At 40.1% G+C, this 19,556-nt stretch overlaps 1 protein-coding gene across 8 annotated transcripts in view; it reads right to left on the minus strand.

Moving 5' to 3' along the window:
* CPEB2 (cytoplasmic polyadenylation element binding protein 2) overlaps nt 1–19,556 on the minus strand; it is a 151,223-nt gene that overhangs the window by 93,021 nt on the left and 38,646 nt on the right. For 4 of the 8 annotated variants that reach the window (XM_073609947.1, XM_073609929.1, XM_073609913.1 and 1 more), the window contains one exon: nt 6,906–7,184. In XM_073609947.1, coding sequence (XP_073466048.1) covers nt 6,906–7,184 — 279 coding nt within the window. Of the gene's footprint in view, nt 1–6,896; nt 7,185–19,556 lie in introns of all 8 variants that reach the window. The other 4 variants (XM_073609938.1, XM_073609921.1, XM_073609905.1 and 1 more) reach the window with 1 other exon arrangement.

Here is a 19,556-nt window from a genome sequence, read left to right on the forward strand (position 1 = left end):
CGTGAAAACAATATTCCTAAAATGAGAATGTGATTGTATAAAACCATAAACAACTAAAAATAAACACAACATAAAATGACCATGTGAGCCATAACATGATATATTGTGCTATAAATTGAAATAACCTATCAATAAAAATGTGAATGTGTAACAACCAAATTCAATATAAACAGGAAGAAAACATATATATAATAAAACATATATATATAAAAAAAAATATATATATATATATATATATATATATCTATATAGATATATAGATATATATATCTATATAGATATATATATATATATATATATATATATATATATATATATATATATATATATTCAATTATTCAAAAAACGCCACCCAAAAATACCACTCAAAATGTCCATGTGAACCAGATGTGCACACAGTGAAGGTAGTGATCAATGGTGGTATAAAGCAAAAGCAAAATCCATGTATATAATGTTAAAAGTATCAGCAGACTTCTCAACACTTGGAAAGGCACCGAATATTCTTCCAGCCCAAAAGTATGTCAACCAAAAGCTGCTTACCAGATTTGTTGGACCTCAAGTTGTAGAGATCATATGAACCTGGTGCATCAGCCTGCCGGCAGCAATGGCTTTCACCTGTTCTCTAATCCAGGAAAAGACGCTCTCATCTAGTTTCAACGACCAGGAGGTAAGCGCTCTCTATCCCATAGACTTGGATCCCAAGGTGAAGGAAATAAAACACCCTAAACAGAGTTTCCTCGCCCAAGTCAAACCTGGAAGTTTACCCCTTGGTTCTTCTGCAGGTGTCACAGATTGCATCCAATCCAGTGCAGTGTGAGTATATGGGGCTGAATATACATATATAAATATATTTTTATATATGTTTTATTATATATATTTTTTCTTCCTGTTTCTATTGAATTTGGTTGTTACACACATTCACATTTTTATTTATGTGAATACATATGTACAGAAAAAAAAAATTATATATATATATATATATATATACACACACACATACATTATATATATATATATATATATATATATATATATATATACACACACACATACACACACACACATACATATACACACACACATATATACACACTTACTATTAGAATAGAATATTAATTGTAGAACAGAATATATTATATTCTATTATATTTTTTTTTAGAGGCATCCCCAGCTCCCACTTCCTCCCCGGGCTTCACGGCCCTGGAAGGAAGTTCACCTCTCCCCCCTCCCTCCAATCTTCTGGGTCCCGTCACAGGTAAGGATGGGCTCGGGTGTGTTCGCACACTCCACATGCAGAGCCCGCCAGGAAGTCTGCTAAATACAGGCAGTGAGACATTTCCCGATCTCTGCCTGTGATTAGCGCAGCGCTGTGCCGACTTTCTGGCGGGCTCTGCACGTGGTGTGCGCAAACAGGCCCGAGCCCATCCTTAGTCACAGGTCCCAGAAGACTGCCCAGCAATTCGCAGCACGGCTCGCTCATGTGCAGTGCGTGCCCAGCCACAGGAAGAATGCCGGCGCCATGGAGAGGAGGGGGGAGAGGAGCGGGGCTTCATACGCCCGCTGGACCGTGGGACAGGTGAGTGTCCAATTATTAAAAGTCAGCAGCTACACTTTTTGTAGCTGCTGACTTTTAATTTTTTTTTTTTTTCGGCGAAACTCCGCTTTAATTCATAATGTTTATTTCCAGCTTTGGTAATCAATCATGACATTCTACAGTTCACTATAGGCTACTCCTGCTTGCATGCTTATCTAGTTAATGAATTATAAAAATAAAAAAAATGTATACTAAAAAGGAAACACTTCAATATTGTTACCTATTTTTTAATTGTGTGGTATTTTTTTTTTTTTTTTTTTACAAGGCTACCCCCCACTTATATGAAAACAAAAACTGAAAAACATGCTCGTCCTTCACAGCAGAACAGCCTTGTAAGGCATTGCAGTCTTCTGGCTCATATGGCCCTTTGCCAGAGAGCAGAGACAGGCCACACTCAGCTTACACCTGCTACAGAGATTGACTGTAGAATTCCTAAAGCCATACACTGATAGGTTTTCATTTTAAAACAGCCTGTGCCAAAAAGGTGCAACTGGAGTAATCCCCCCTGCTGGACTATTGTATTCTGACAGCCAGTAACAGCCGCTGTCAGAATACACAAGCGGCGCCAGCCACTGCTTCACCAACAGATTTCTACCGGGCTCCTACGAGTTCTCAGCACCCACCGTGAGGATATCTCACAAAGAATACTTAGTACATAAGTATCTGGACATACCATGGCCTTCCCATTTCCACTGATACGTAAATGCAGGGCAAGCTAAAAAAATCTGGGTGATGACAAGATTGCGCAACAAATCTTATATCCAGGGGTTAAATCCAGGGTATGTTTCAAGGGCTTTCATCAAGCTTTAAAACTGCATTTAGCTGTTAGTGGCTACCAAGCAATCATTTCATTAAAGCTGAACTCCAGGATAAGTAAAGATTGAATAAGCCCATTTGTCATGTGTATTCTTAATTTAATCTTTGTGTCCTTTGTATATTCTTCCAGATCTGTGCAATAATCCAGTTAAACTTTTCCACCTTGCAGACACTTCCTGTAAAAATAAGACCGGTCAGTGCCACTCTCTCCTTTTGCAGGACGACTGGTCTGGTATCCGCCCCCTCCTCTAGACACTACAGAGGCAGGCTGTAGTGGGTGGAGCCTGCTGGGTCCCTCGCGCAGCTCTGCTAAGGTTGTGTACAGCACAGTGATGATGTCACTACTATGTTTACAAGGTATTAACTGGGTTTGTAAAAGGTATTTGAGGTACACAAAGTAGATGTATATCCTTTGGCTAATAAGGAAGATATTTAAATGAAAATGGTTGTGCTAGAGATCAGCTTTAACATACATTCTTGGCTCATCTAAAGAGCATGTGCCAAAAGTATCTACAGCCACATTTTTTCCCATTTCTGGGTAGTGTGTGGAAGGATTACAATGCCTGTCAGGTTTTAATGCTTTTCCCTTGGTTTCTAGTTGGGGACAACCTATTACCAGACAAGAAGACAAGGAAAATTTGCAACAGAGAAACAGACAAAAAAATTATGAAAGAGGTTTCTAGTCTGTGTTGCCATTGGACAGTTTCCTTCTCTACCTCTCTGTGTATATAGGGAGGGAAGGAAAGAGAAAGAGACATGCTTAGGCTGTCAACTATACCCTCCCAAAAAAATCATTAAAATAGATTGAGAATTACAATTTTCCTTTGGTTCTTTTTCTTTTTATAATATACTTCTATCAGTATCATCTGGTAGAACTATTATAGTTTTCCTTAGACCTAATATGGATAATTTATATACATTTATCTTTAAGCTTTCCAGCTGACTCTCTGCTTGGCTTATTCGGCCGCTATTTCATTTCCCCACATTGGCGGACATGTGACCTCCCTGGCAGGCAGGGCCCATCTATGACAGGCCTCCCCTTGCTTGCACCATCATGGTTTTGGGCACCCCACCCATTTGACTCACACGGTGTGCGCTGCGGCGTGGTCTACGCATGCGCAGTGTGGGTGGTCTGACTCAGTGATGTCACGCAAAGCCATCCCGGCGAAAAGACGCCTGACGCCTTCCAGGTTGGGGTGCTTATAAGTGGGCTCAAGCCCATTTGCCAGCAGTGCAGATGTCTTTGCCCAGTGGGGAAGCTTAAGACCAACCCAGGAAGATTTGTATCCAGCTCTTGCACGGCCGTGTGCCGACTTTTAAACTGCTGAGAAGTTTCTCTATTGACATGCAACTTTTGCCTTGCATTACAGACTACAAGGCTGTAATACCGCCCCCTTTTGGATGGATAGAGCGATAACCATTTAGTGAGTTTACCAAGGCGATTCACCGGCAGTGCTATTTCAATGAACTGCTTCTGGTCTTCTTTGGTTTTTATTGTGACATGATTGGTATGTATTTTTCTATATGACTGAACCTTCTTTCACCCCCACTTTTTTCTGCCTTTTCCCTACCCCTTCTTCCTCCCCCCTACCCTCATTCTACACTTGCTCAGAACCCGCCTTCTTCTCTCTTTTTTCCCCTCCCCCTTCCCTCCACCTTTCCTTTTCCTCCCCCTCACTTTCCAATCTTTCCCTCCCCTTTTCCTCCCATCTTCCTGTCTCTTGCCCCCCACCTCTTTCTTTCCCTCTTTTCCCCTTTTTCATCATTAGTCTTTATCTGTACGTACATACCATACATATTGTCCACCGCAAGGGGAACTCTTGGCGGATGAAATTATTGCTTGGTCATTGAGTCACTGGTAAGCAGTTATGCTCTTTTTTGCTGTGTTATACTTATTGTTTGTTGTTTGATACATTAGATTTTTTATGACTGTTGATCTATATCATCTATTTTATAGATTTTTTTCTCCTGAAGAAGCGGTACTATGATCGCGAAACTGTTGAAGACTGTATAAGTCTGAATATACTCTTTAACCAGTTTTCAGCCTGGGAGTCTTAAAGTATTGCTGTATTGATCTTCCTACTGCTTTCATAAACATTGTTTCGTTTAATATTTTTATGAAATTAATTATTTTATGATAATCAAACTTTGTGGCCGGTGCCGAGAAAGTCCATTTTTTTTTGGAGGTTATAGCTGACAGCCTAAGCAACTGTCTATCGCTCTCCTCCCTCCCTATATACATTTACTATTTTGGATGATGGTACCTTTTAAGTCTAATCAAATTTTGATAATGATTGAGGCTAACCTATAAAATATTCCTTTCTGGAAAAAAAGGTTGACCCAAGGACATGAAGTGAGGGAAATCTCCAATGATGTCCTATGGACAATGAGTGAGGGGTGTGCACTGCACTCAATAGTCACTCAGTGCAGCCCCCAGTTGTAAAGTTTTAGGCACCATGAGTTCCAGAAATCTGTAAAACCTCAGATCTAATCTCATATACAACGGAAAGGAAGGAGTGCCCCATGCACATTTCTCAAAATACCAAGTTACAGTACCCTCCAATGCCCAGTAAAACAGACAGGTAAGAGGTGCATTCACTTTATCTAGTGCTTTTCTGAAACTAAACAAGGGTCGTTGCACTCCCCAAATATTAATTTCATTGTATGCATCCCCCCCCCCCATGCCATGCAGAGCTTTAGGTTGGTGCTCATCATCCATAGCTTTTGGTGCCTCCACAGCTATTTTTTACAGGGTGTGGCATCACTAATGTTCTCATCAGTCTGCATATACCTTTCATTGATACCACTGCCTGACCACACCTGAAGGAGTGTTGTCCTTCCTGCTACACACCCATGGATTAAATGCTGGCTTCTTTCTTTGCATCACAACCAAGTCTCCCTGCCCTTTTCCGATTCAACTCCACTGTACTGAGATGGATCAAACACCAGCCTCAGCCAGGTTCCCTCAGTTCAAATTTCCAAATAAAAAGAAACCAGTCATGAGAGAAACCCGCATATCTATCCTCCTAAACATGCTAACTGCTTCTGGCTTCAATACTCTGGGTCACTTATCTGGAACACACATGTAATTAAAGTGGTTGTAAACCCTCACATATACCCAGTGAAGTGACTGGCCTCAACAGATGAAAAATCAGCCTACACAAAGTTGTACCGGTTTATCTGCAGTCTTTTCTTCTTCTACATCCCTTCAAAGTGCTGAATGTGTAAGCTTGTCTGAGAGTTCAGAAAAAAAGGAGCAGAGAGCTAAAAATACTCTGCAGGGCTCAGAGGAAAGGACACACCCCATTCACATAGCTCACAGGCACAGAGCTGAGGCTGTCAGTCACACAGGCTGTGTACTGGAGCTCTCTGTCACCTTTTTTCTCTTGGTGTCATGAAAAATTGTCAGAAGTGGTTCATCCTGATACCAGAGGAACAAAGCAGCAGACAGAAATGTCACTTAGTGCTAATTACACAGGCAAGTACACACTATAGAAGGATAAGCATTGTTCATATTTCATGTCTGAAGCTTACAACCAGGACTTGCATACCTATTTAAGGTCATCAGATGACACACGAGTAATGATACCAGTGGGTCAGCAAACTATACTCCTAAAGAAAACCACTAGGACTTTCTCAGCTTTAGCATAGACTTAATTATATCTACAGTACAGGATCACATGGTCCAAAAACATCCAGTGGAAATAATCCATATAGAGAACAGCAGTGGACCATACTGAATGCAGGAGACATCTAAAACTCAGATTGGTAAAAGGGGATCAGAGCTACAAAGTTTTTAAAGAAAAAAAAAGGTTATCCTCAACTGAATATTCAGGTACTATAGATACAAATAAGTGTACATAGTGGTTGCAGGAGCAGAGGAAGGGCCAGTGGGTTCATTTAGGAGCATTAGTGTTTTTGAATAATGGAAACATTTCCATTATCTATGGTGCAGCCAACAGCAGCAAATCTTAAAAAAGGAGATTTAGTCCCATTCTAGCCAAACCTGTACAAGAGATGACAGGAGTGACTTTAAAAAAAAAATTTTACTTTGCATATAAGGTTTGTGTAGCAGAGTGTTAAACGCATCAACAGGCAGGCAAATGCCATTTTTAAAAGGTGGCCGGCAATGTAGGTCCCATATTTCCCTCATGACGAGTTTTATATATTTTTTGCTGTTTTTTGGGGGGGAAAAAAAGTGTCTCTTCAATTAGGAAAATGAACTAGAGTTATAAAAATGTAACAAAAAACAAAACAAAAAAAAAAACAAAAAAAAAAAAAAAAACAAAAACACAACATATTGTCTGCAAACCGTAAAAAGTGGTCAAATATCTCATTACCAGACATGTAATTCACTTTTTTTTTTTTTGTCGTTAACCAGAAATCTTTAGGGAATACAGCATGCAAGTCGGTATAATAAAATACTTCATCAGCATTTAACAAATAAAAAGAGTGAAATATGCACAAGGTGGAGTGTACTACATACCATTCTTACCTGTAAGGGTAAGAGAGAATTGCTGTTGTTGTCTGTCCTGAACACGTTGTCATCAATCCAGGATTTGGGAGTTAGGGATGAAGTGGAGCGTGTGAACTTCGGTGGAGCAATGACGTTTCCAGAGAAGGGTTTCTTTAAAGGGGAGATTTGATTCATTGTTCCAGGCATTCCCATGTTGGAGGTTCGGCGATCGCGGCCGTGCATACCACCCCAGGACATGCTGCCTGTGCTCCAGCCGCTTCCTTGGTGGCTGCTCCATGGAGACTGCTTCACAATAGGCTGCAATGGAAACCAGAGTAATAATTAAAACTAGTGCAAAGGATGCAGGCAACATAATAAGTATACATTTGAACCAAAGATCAGTGTAAAGCCATGGGAGTTCTGTAAGGGCTGCATACAGTATACCGGATCATCGGTCAGCTTCCTATCAAGAAAATGGAAAAAGGGGTCCTTTGGATACCCTTGCAAGGTCACAAAAGTCGCTCCTACAATCTGTACTCCTACGAAAGACAACTTTCCTACTTAGAGGACAGTCATGAATAGCCAAGGTAATAATGCAATTATTAGTACATTAGTATATATTGGATAAAGTTAAATATGCCCCCGTTTTACATTAGGGGGGGCAAGTATTTGTGCAGTCGTCGATCTTTAACCTGAGCTAAACAGGTTGTGAAGCACTGGCATAATGCCTCATTCATGCTCCACACACACTGTTTTGTATACAAATATTTCATTGTAATCACACCGAGTGGGTCTCAACTGCAACCAAATTTTAGCTTTTACTGTGCGCACATTTTTTTTTTTCCCTTAATCAGCCCCTAAAGGCTCTTTCAGACTTTCGTTGCCCTCTAAAAGAACTTTTCAGAGGGCATTTGACATGTGGTTAGGATGCGTTATAACACCTCATCACCTGATTTAACCCTATATTGCCATGCTACCTTGCCGCAATTGACTGCATTACAGAGGGTTGTGGCCCGACCTCATTAAACTTAATAGGTGAGTTTGACAGGTGGCATTACCTGTCAAACTTTGTGCCCAGAGTTAAAAATGCAGTGGCATCTGTACAGCCCTGTCCAGCTGTTTTGGGACAGTTTAGGTGGCTGAGCAGCAGGAGGTAAGTGAAAGCACAGCTCAACCACCTGTCTTTACTGCCCTCCATCTGAAAGAGCACCTAATCTGCCCTGGAAAATGACAGGTAATGTTTTTTTTCTTCTTCCATATAATCGATCATCCCTATCTAAACATATCCCAAAAAACAGCTTTGTAACCAATACCAACAAATGTACTGCAAGTAATTCGTGTATTTAAGCATTTGAACAGTTGACTAGTAGCTCCTCATCTAGACTGACTAGCTCTATACCAAATCACTCTAGCATAGTTAGGCGAGGAAGGAAAGGGCTATGTGATGCTTGACATCCTCCAGATGGAAAAAAAAAAAAAAAAAAAGACAGGCTTCGACTTGCTGCAGCTTATAATGCACACAGTGAGAAGCTTACAGAGGGCAGTGAAATTAGAATAAGCATTTTTCAGCACAGGAGGGGAGCCTGTGCCAGACTGAAGGTAAGGCTGGAGTTCAGCTTTACATTGAAGAGGCAAAACGCACAGACCTTCCTCCAATATTGGATTACAACATAGGAAACATCTACCAGATGAAGAGGAAATAACACAAGGAATTTAAAGGATGTGCATTACACATCTCAGAAGTGAAGAGGGAATTTTATGCTCCATGTTTGGAAATTCACGTGTGTTAAATAAATACGAAGCTCTATTAAAAGCAGTGAACTAATACCAACCACCAAAACCAAATTACATCCCACCATTTATGTCATTTTATCCACATGATGCAAAGCTAAACCCATGATGTCTGAGGTCAGAAAATCAAAAGCATGCTGGAAAAAAAATATATATATATCAATCGACAAGCCTGCTCATTAGAATGAAGCAGCTTTTATAAAGGTCGTATAACTGAAGATTTGGCAGCAAAGGGTCCCCCTATTTTTCCACCATACAAAAAGATCACTGAGCCCGGTGCTAACAGGCATGTCTTCAGACCTCAATTTCCACCACTTATACACAAAACAGACTCAAAGCCTTCATTTTGAACCAATGCCCAACCCCGGACAATCCAGGACTGGGCATATTAGGAATACATAAAAGGGTGAAATCCGCATATAAAAATGATTAGTAGATTCAGGAGGTATAATCAGAACAATATACCAGTAGAATTATTTTGAACTCCTGTACAGAAACTCATAAAATTGTTGGTTACAGCATTCCATAGTATTATGGGATTGGCAGATTTCATATGAAAACCCTGAAAAATTTGTTTGATTTACATGCTAATGTTTTGAATTCTACGTTTGATTTTCGGATGCACACACATCACTACAAATGAAAACCAAATTCACAGTTAGAATTTTGTTTGAGAAATTTTTTTCCATCCTTCTGTCAATCTTTTTTGCCATTACAATTAAAAACGATTTAAGCTGGTGATGATTCCCCTCCATTTAGGTTTTTGGATATGTTTTTATGGACTTGCTGATATAAAAAGGTGATTTTACTAGACGTGCGGCCAACCAGAATTCTTGTTGCACAGTCAAAAACGATTGTCGATTTGATCACCTCAACTTTTAGAAACTTAAAAGGGAGGTTCTGACTCGGACTTTAACAGACCAAGCTGTCCAGCAATAGTGGCAGTTGGGAGGGTTGAGAAAAAACATTTAAACACTTAAAGTGGTGGGTAGAATTCTCAGCTTTTTTTATGCAAAACTTCATCTCAAAAGGGGAAACTGCTTAAAAAAGGGTTAGCTAAAGTTAGACATTCATTTGTCAGTCACTTATGTAAAGTCCATCTAAATCTATTAGCTCATCTAAGGCTGGCCATACATGGTGCAAATTTCTTTCCTGCAACCCAGGCAGTGCTGACAGGGGAATAAAGAATTGTCTTCTCACGGCGGGGAGGCGGGGGCAGCCGTCCCTGCTGGGAGAAGACAGCAATTTTCACTAAGGGCTATAACAGCCGCTAGCATTAATCCCAAGAGAATCCAGTAGGCTGGTTGTAATCAAGTTGATCAATCAACTTGGTACATTCAGCCTGCCCATGAACGGTTTGAATCTGTGTATGGCTGGCCTAAACCTCTATAAAAGCATGACAATACTGCTGTCTAGGGGTTGCTGCACTGCTCTTCCATAGTACAGTGACGAATTGAGCGTACAAGTCCTAATACAGAAGAATGTTAACAGATGGATCACCAGGGTAAAAGAAAGAAAGAAAAAAAAAAATAGTTTAAAAAAAATTCAGTTCAACTATGAACTATAGGGGGGAACATACCTAATGCAGCCATCACATCCAAGGACTGGTAATCTAATATACAGTGCCTTGAAAAAGTATTCATACCCTTTTCCACATTTTGTCATGTTACAACCAAAAACGTTAATGTATTTTATTGGGATTGTACGTGATAGACCAACACAAAGTGGCACATAATTGTGAAGTGGAAGGAAAATTATAAATAGTTTTCAATTTTTTTTTACAAATTAATGTGTGAAAAGTGTGGCATGCATTTGTATTCAGCCCCCTTTACTCTGATACCCCTAACTAAAATCTAGAGCAACCAATTGCCTTCAGAAGTCACCTAGAGTCCACCTGTGTGTAAATGATATCTCAGTATAACAGCTGTTCTGAAAAGCCCTCAGAGGTTTGTTAGAGAACCTTAGTGAACAAACAGTATCATGAAGGCCAAGGAACACACCAGACAGGTCAGGGATAAAGTTGTTGAGAAGTGTAAAGCGGTGTTAAATATCCCAAGCTTTGAACATCTCACGGAGCACTGTTCAATCTATCATCCGAAAATGGAAAGAGTATGGCACAACTGCAAACCTACCAAGACATGGCCGTCAACCTAAACTGACAGGCCGGGCAAAGAGAGCATTAATCAGAGAAGCAGCCCAGAGGCCCATGGAGACTCTGGAGGAGCTGCAGAGAACAACAGCTCAGGTGGGAGAATCTGTCCACAGGAGAAGTCCTGCACTCCACAAATCTCGCGAAATCTGGCCAAGAGTGGCAAGAAGAAAGCCATAAGAAGTTCAGTTTGAAGTTTGTGAAAAGCCATGTGGGAGAAACAGCAAACATATTGGAAGAAGGTGCTCTGGTCAGATGAGACCAAAATTAAACTTCTTGGCCTAAAATGAACACTGTACATCACCCTGAACACACCATCGCCACTGTGAAACATGGTGGTGGTAGCATCATGTTGTGGGGATGCTTTTCTTCAGCAGGGACAGGGAAGCTGGTCAGAGTTGATGGGAAGATGATTGGAGCCAAACACCTGTCGGAGTCTGCAAAAGACTTGAGAATGGGGCAGAGGTTAACCTTCCAGCAGGACAACAACCCTAAAAATACAGCCAGAGCTACAATGAAATGGTTCAGATCAAAGCATTACCATGTGTAAGAATGTCACAGTCAAAGTCTAGACTTAAATCCAATTGAGAATCTGTGGCAAGACTTGAAAATTGCTGTTCACAGACTCTCTCCATCCAATCTGACAGAGCTTGAGATATTTTTCAAAGAAGAATGGGCAAAAATGTCCCTCTCTAGATGTGCAAAGCTGGTAGAAACATACCCAAGACTTGCAGCTGTAATTGCAGTGAAGGTGGTTCTACAAAGTATTGACTCAGTGTCTGAATACAAATGCACGCCACAATTTTCACATATTTGTAAAAAAAAAAAATTGAAAACCATTTATCATGTTCCTTCCACTTCACAATTATGTGCCACTTTGTGTTGGTCTATCACATAAAATCCCAATAAAATACATTTACATTTTTGGCTGTAACATGACAAAATCTAGGACATTTCAAGGGGTACTTTTTCAAGGCACTGTATTACATTTTTGTGTTTAAATACATTTTAAAAAGGTACACAAATAAAAGCTTGCTCAGTGTGCTTTTTTTCCATCTGATCAAAACAAAATATCAAATATAGTAAACTATGCTTGTAATGTAACATATTTGTGTCAACAGAAAAAAAAAAGAAAACTTGCTCACTACAAGAAACAAACAACTAACTAATAGAAAAGTGTCTGAAGAACAATTGTAACATAGTGCTGTTAGAAAAGAGGTCTATGGCTATAGTGGAAAATTCTGTTATGTATGGTTGGTTCAGTACTCTGCAAAAAAAAAAAAAAAAAACACCCAAACCTTTGCAAATAGCAACAGCAAGGCCTAGCCTATAACTGCAGAACCGTGTTGGGTTGTGCTGTGCAAACATATATTTTATGATCTTATATTTAGACATGCATAAATAAAGTTCTTATGAGGCGTAGCAGATTGTATCGTTATAATTGCTTCTAAATAAAATTACAAAGTCACAACACCCAACTCAACCCTAACCATCTGAAGTCTCACCTAACCTTTAAATATCCTGCTTTCATGTAAAGCAGCAGAAAATATTTAAACCCACAGGAGTTAGAAGTCTGAATGTGTGGGTTCAAAACCAAAACTATTGCTATATTTATAGAGTATGTTTTTGTTGTTTGGAGAAAAAGAGGCCAGACCAGGAGGTGAGGGGAAATCTTCCATTAGGGGCAACTCCGGTCAGAGATTTCCACTCACTTCCTGTTGCATTACTAAGGCAGTAAGTGAAGTGGGATCTCATCTGGACACCAACAGCAGAAAAAATAAATAATGGATCTGATTGGGGTTTTAACCATTACAAATCCTTGGGTAGAGATGCATAGATTTATGGAAAGGATATGCAACCATGCTCAACAGGCCACAAGATAAAAGTTGAGCATCTGTAGTCCAGCCAAGGATGTTCTCTCAGGGTTATAAGTAGTCGTGGAAAATAGTCCAACACTGGCTCAGAATTACTTAAAATATACCCCTTGTAGGCCCAAATGATAAAACAGATCTCCAGATCTCATTTACTAGAAGTACACCGAAAGAAGTATTAACATACAATTGTATACAATACATAAATATGAAAAAATGCTATATTTAGAGTACTGACAACCAACACAGGGGTCTAAGATGATCACATTTCTTACACAACCACAAGATGTTCCAAAAATGCTGAGCATCTTTTCAAACTCAAGTATCAGGCAACTTGTGGCTCTCCAACTGTTGCAGAGCTTCAGGTTCCAGGAAGGATAGAAGATGTGCCCAGGCCTCAAAGCACTTGCATACGTCTCTCTACTGGGAGGGAAGGACCACTGCAGGGGGGAGTCACCATGCCGAATTAGTCAACCATATCACCAGTGTGGGCCCTCTGGCAGCTGTACAAAGCAGTGGTCACAGGGTGGACCCAGTTTAGTATTTATGCTTTTTCCTCAAGTAAATTACAAAATTAAATGCAATTCCTTTACATAAAAGAATCCAGAGATGAGGGAATAGACTAGGTTGAAATAGAGACACTATCTAGAAACAATGTGGTGCACAAAAATTTGCCTTGGGTACTGGTCCACAATGCCTTATTCTGATACACTCATGGTGGTCACCCTCCAGGCCCATGTACTATTGTAAACTCATGAACCCTTGTCTTTGGTTGCCAGAGTTCCTTTATTCTACTGACAAAATATACAAGACAGAAAGCCATCTCTGGAAAGGGAAAAGCACATTAGAAGCATGGGCCCTACCTCCCAGGGAATGGTTTCTTTATGACAGCTACACAAAATTCTCAGGGAGTATTCTGACCGCTGCAGCAGTGGGAGATTTGTCCATTTACATTGTATAGCATGGATGGGGGAACCCACATGTATGCCCAGCTTGCTTGGTTTGCTCGCTTTATAAAAGCAGCCACAACCTAGGTAGAAAAGTCTATTCCCTGCCAGTATTCTGCAGAGAAGAGATCCTTACCCCAGATACAGTGGTTTATCTGCAAAAGTCTGACAGCTCCTGCCATGTTAGACCTATAGTACTGCAAATTAAACTCCAAACTCCCTTTTGATTGTAGATCTCTAGCTGTGATGAATAGGCTTTCTGTATCAGAAGTTTAATACGCATTAATGAGAAAAAACAAAACAAGCCTCAAACCCTTTCAAGACAAAGCAAAAAAACACAAAACAAAATAAACGCACGCAATCATAAAATAGACCAACATATGACTAGGCCTCTAATTTAGAGAAAGCCTTTGACTGAACCGGAAAGTACAGCAAAGCATTAACCAATGGTCATCATCTAAGAATTTCCAGAGGGTTTCTGCAAAAAACTTAAACAATGGCTTCCAGCTTACCAACAGTCAAGAATAAAACTACAACAATGTGACTAAACCGGCTAAACAGAATGGGATAGTCTAATAACAACCCTTAATGAGAACAGCATGCTATTCCATTCAAGACACCAAGCCATAAACACTTATTAGCAACAAAGAGATTTCTTTCAGAATGAACACACACAGCCAGAACAGCAAGAATGACAATTTGACTCAAAATATTTGTGGCAGGGTGTACTGTACAACAACCGGAGTACATAGCTACTGTGTTGTGGTTGTCACTTTCCTAACAAAGTACTCATTTCACCGCTTGTCTCATTTAAAAAAATCTAATTTTCTGAAATAAGTGCTGCCCGTATTGTATAAAAGAAACCCATTTGATTATAGAATCATTAAATATACCATTATAACAGATTTGAAAAACCCAAAAATTAAAAGTTATACTTTTTGTGAATCACTATGGAGTAAATAATTATATAATGTTTGTCTGGGCATCCTGAATTGAACAATCTTGTTCTGTTTGAGAAAGCCATTCTGGAAGATCTTTTCCTCCCAGTTTTAGAACACCATACAGTTTGTCATCATTAACATAGGGGAAAAAAAGTACCCTTTCTTTCATGAATAATCAATGCGATTCCTGAGACCCCTCATATGACCTAAGGGCCCTTTCACATGGGCATTCAGTCTAGATCCATCTGTCAGTTTTTTTTAGACTGATACAGACTGAAATCACAATTTATGTCTAGGGCAGGCGGATGTAAGCAGATAATCATCCGTTTACATCCACTTATAGCCATGTACGTTAAGGTCAGTTTTTTTTTTTTTTTTTCTAAAAAGCCTGTCTTTTTCCATTTGGACACATCGAAATGGATGTCATCCATTTAGATCTGTTCCGTTTATGTCCATAGATGAAAAAAACGGATGTAGACTGATGATGTAAACTGATCTGACCTAAAGATAGATGTGTAAAATAATGTAACCTGAATCAGTAGTCAGTTTTTACTTTTCACCCCAAAGCCTAGACACAGATCACATTATTAGAGACTGCTTTTTTTGGAGGGGTAAAAACAAAAAAATCATCTAGTAGATGTGCCTTACAAAAAAGACAAGCAGGAAGTAAAGTCTACTTATGTAATGAGCAAATATGGCCACCCCAAATAAAAAAAATTATATAGAAACAATTTTTTAAAACCACTAACACGTTAATAAAAATTTAGATTAAAGAGGACCTCCCTGCGTCTGAAATTATCCTCCTGCCGCTCCTCTTCCACACCGGGACCTAGCAGAGACTTGTGGCATATCTGCACATGAGAAGGGACCTCCATTGTATTTGTACAAACATTGCTGGTCTTGGGTATCTGGGGCCTTGTAGAGACCTATGTTGTGTGTATGCAAGGAAATACACAGGAAGTGTGACATGGAAATTCTAGAAGGCCCTACATCATTTCCACCTAGGTGGGGGAAGCTGAAAGTTCTGGAGCACAAAAAAAGTACTAAACTTTCCAAAAACGATGAAAACATTTTGCTATTGTGTAGGAGGGAGTGTGGAAGAAACAGGAAAGAAAATGTTTTTATTGGGTGAAGGTCACTTTAGGCCCCTTGTTCACATAGGCGATGTGGCCTATACAGTGTGAATTTGTGTATGCAGATGAACCCACCTGGAGCTGCGTACAAGCAGCCTACGTTAAGCTAGATACACACTATACAATGTTCTTTGGATTAACCAAAACCAAACAACATGAGGTCAAACCTTTCAATTTGTTTGCAATCAAGGTAAAATCTAAAAGAAATCGAACAACAAAAGTTGTAGGGTGTATCCAGCTTTACTCCTCTATGGGGATGAAGCGGCTGTATGGACAGGTGTGCAGGGGCAGGGAGCGGCCCTGAACGCCGCTGATCTTCCACATGCACATTAAAAAAAAATAAAATTGAAATACTAGTTCTTTAAATGCAGTTCACTCACAGGCTTATTTAACAACGTGTGTGTCATTACTAATTGTGGACATGCCTTCTGTCAGCAGACATGTTTGCCAAGAAATGACAGCTTTGCTATGAGTAGCATTGTGGCTGCAACAGGAGTGAATGACAGTAAAGCTACCTCAACAGTATAGAGACACTTGTGATACACAAGCAGTCTGACAGAGCATATAAAAAAAACTAAGACAAGTCTATATACTGAAATTTGATTGAATAAGGCATTGTTCAGAAACTTGACTGAAAAATCACAGGTTAAAAAGATCAGATTTAGGTCCAGTTGTATATAAGCATCCTTGGATGATTCTTATCACCACTCATTTTATCTATTTAAAATATGTAAAATATTCAGATAAAACATAACTGCACATTGCCTAACTGGAGCAATGTTAGTCCTTCCACCCTGGGATCTTGAGCTCAGTTTCTACATATAGACCCCTTTCACACTGAGGCAGTTTTCAGGGGCTTGAGCCAAAAAAAGCACCCGAAAACTGCCTCCCATTCCATTTGAATGGATGCTTTCACACTGAGGGGGGGGGGTTTAGAAAAAGGCCTGCATTTTTAGGGTGTGTTTGGAGCGCTGAAAAAAGCGCTCCAAAAACACCTCTGCCCATTGAAATGTATGGGCAGTGCTTCCAAAGCGCTGCCCATTGTCACGTGACCTTAAAAAAAAAAAAAGCGATCTGCTAGAGCCTGAAAAGCGCTGTTAAAACATTGCAAAAATGACCGGCGGCTGTTTTAGCCGCATTTCAGTGTGAAAGATGTCATAAAGTCCCCTACAAGAGACAGGGAGCATGAAATATTCTATACAAAGTGAACACCCACATGTCCACATAGGGCAAAGGCATTTTCTTAATGCGCTGGGCCTGTGCACAAGATCATAAGTTGGGCCTCCTTCCTCAAAACTTCGAGCCATGACATTTAATGCATTGCCCAGTGTGTATGCAATCAGGGATGGCAACCCAGGACACAAGCCATCTGTGTCCGGTCAGAGGCGTGGATCGTATGTAGCCACTTATGTGAGGGGTTACCTGCAATCAACGGCAGCAATTAATTTGCACCCAATGTGACCCTCATCTCTCAAATCTTTAGACTGCAGACTATTACTTGTTTTTACAAATTCCTTTTATTTGGAACGGTTTGTGGAGACTGGTGAGTAGAGATGAGTTTGACATCCTCTAAACTCATCTCCAACATGAACTCCTGCTTTTTTTGTACACCAATGAGCTGCAGGCAAGGTTATCCTCTACCCTACAAGCTCATGTGAGCTGCAGGGCATGGAATGACCACTCCTTCAGCTCACTGGAGTACAAAAAAAAGAGCATTCAGGGGACGCCTAAGCTTATCTCCACTGGTGAGGGAAAGCCTGGCCTATGCATCCTCTGGCACTAATCTGGATGTGTTGGCAGGCCAGAGTATGTACCTATTAGATATATACTTGGTCAACATTATGGTGGTAAGGCACCCACCACCTTTAGAAGGCAGGTGTAGTGCTGGATAAATGTAGCTCCTTTCTGCAAGTGAAAGGATCGGCTATGATTCAAATAGAAGAGTCGCGTCAAGGAGCGCTCCCCGAAACAAATCTCTAATGTGTGCAGTGATAGCACAATGGGCCCCTGCTCCCACCCTTCCCTGCAGGAGCTCATGTGCACTGCACATATTGGGACATACCAGTGGTATAGGGCTAATATATGAAAACTAGTTTAACCAAGTTTCCGGTTCGATAGCAACCATCTTACAGATCCATGGCATTTCTCTGAAGTGTCTGCAATGGGCAAAAAGGGACACTTTTTTGTTAGTACACATTTAATACCTGAACCTGTTAATAAATGGCAGCCAGCTACTTAGATCTTTATCAACTTAATAATGCCGCTTCTCCTCTACACTGGAACGTGAGCTGGAGCACATGAACATTTTGGTGGTTAAATAATTATAAATTAACTTCAGCGTTCTCTCTTCCAGCTGATGTACCACAGTTGACTTATTGTGGCTATTCATAGTGGCATGAACTTGGAATCATTTCAAAGATTTTCATTTTTTATTGTTATAAAAGCAGCCAGTGTACCTGTCAGTGGGGATCAGGAAATATATTATGTGGCACTTTGGCTCAGTACGTATGGCCAGGATGGATCTACAGCATCAGACACCCTAACCTCCGCACCCTATAAAACAACGTTTTAGTTGACCTGCATGTAAAAACCCTCAAATACCCTGCTGCTGTTCCTTGGGAAATAAAGGCTGCATTATAACAGATGTGAGAACTGTTACTGAAATATTAACAAGGATTCAACCCATAAAACAATTAACTAAATTAAGATGTAGATAATTTATAGCACAATGGATATACATGAAGACTAAAGAGCCTTAAGATGGTAATGATAAAAGGAGAAACACTGGATGCTGTCCAAAGGTAATAAGGAAGCTTGTGTGAGAACATGTTCAGAAAACCAAGAATGAAACAATGGTGTTGATTTACTAAAGGAGTAGAGCATGGTCACACTTTGCTTAGTGAATGAGGGCATGTTTACTTTGCTGTTGACCTCAGACTTATGAAAGCCTGTGTTTTATATGCCACATCAAAGCCTCAAAAACACTTGCCAAGCACCCTTAAAAAAAAAAAAACTACTAAGAATTCAATCTAAAGCTGACCCCAGCTCGTTCAGCCAGTGTCCTTCAATAGAAGGCAATCAACCAATTGATTTCTGTTGAGCAGGCACAGCCACAAACCAATTGAAATTCAGCTGGTACCTGCTGAAGTAACCAAATTCCAGTCTGTTTATGGCCGCTCCAGCGTAAAAGCACCCATGCACAATATGGAGCTGCTCTGTGGGCTTGATTTACTAAAGGAGTAGACTTTTCACTTAGTAAAGTGATTTTTTGAGATTTGTGCTTGCACATGATTGAAGTTAGCAAACCTTCACCTTTTTCACCAAACTGGTTTTATTTTATTTTTTAAAAATTTTAATTGCAATGTAAAATTTTCACTAGGGTTGCTAGCATTGTGTGCTGCAAGCAATATTCGGGCTGCAGTAGTCATGGAAGTCCACTGCTACTCCAAGTGGGCCCTTCTACCGGGATGCAGTTTTTCATCTATTTGTACAAGCCATATAGTGCAACTCCAGCCAAAAATATGTTTTGGCTAGAGCAAGGAACAGATTTTCTATCCTCCCCTGCTCTATCCAAAATCTACTGTATGGATCTTTGTGAAGTTTACTTTTCCTTTCTCTCTAGATGGCAATGCTGCCAACCAAGATAGGAAATGAGGGAACATCTTCAATGGGGGGGAGAAATAGCCTTTTATAAAACCTTTATCCCTTATACATCCTTTATTTCTTCAACCCATACTGTTAACAGTCTACATACAGATGTTTAGTGAAATGGTCACAGATGAAGCACGTTCTGTGTTTTATGTCTAGAGGCTATGTTTATTGTCCACAGCCCCCAAACCCATGGCGCTCTAAAATACA

Source organism: Aquarana catesbeiana, linkage group LG01, assembly GCF_042186555.1.
Source record: "Aquarana catesbeiana isolate 2022-GZ linkage group LG01, ASM4218655v1, whole genome shotgun sequence".
NCBI classification, from domain to species: Eukaryota; Metazoa; Chordata; class Amphibia; order Anura; family Ranidae; genus Aquarana; species Aquarana catesbeiana.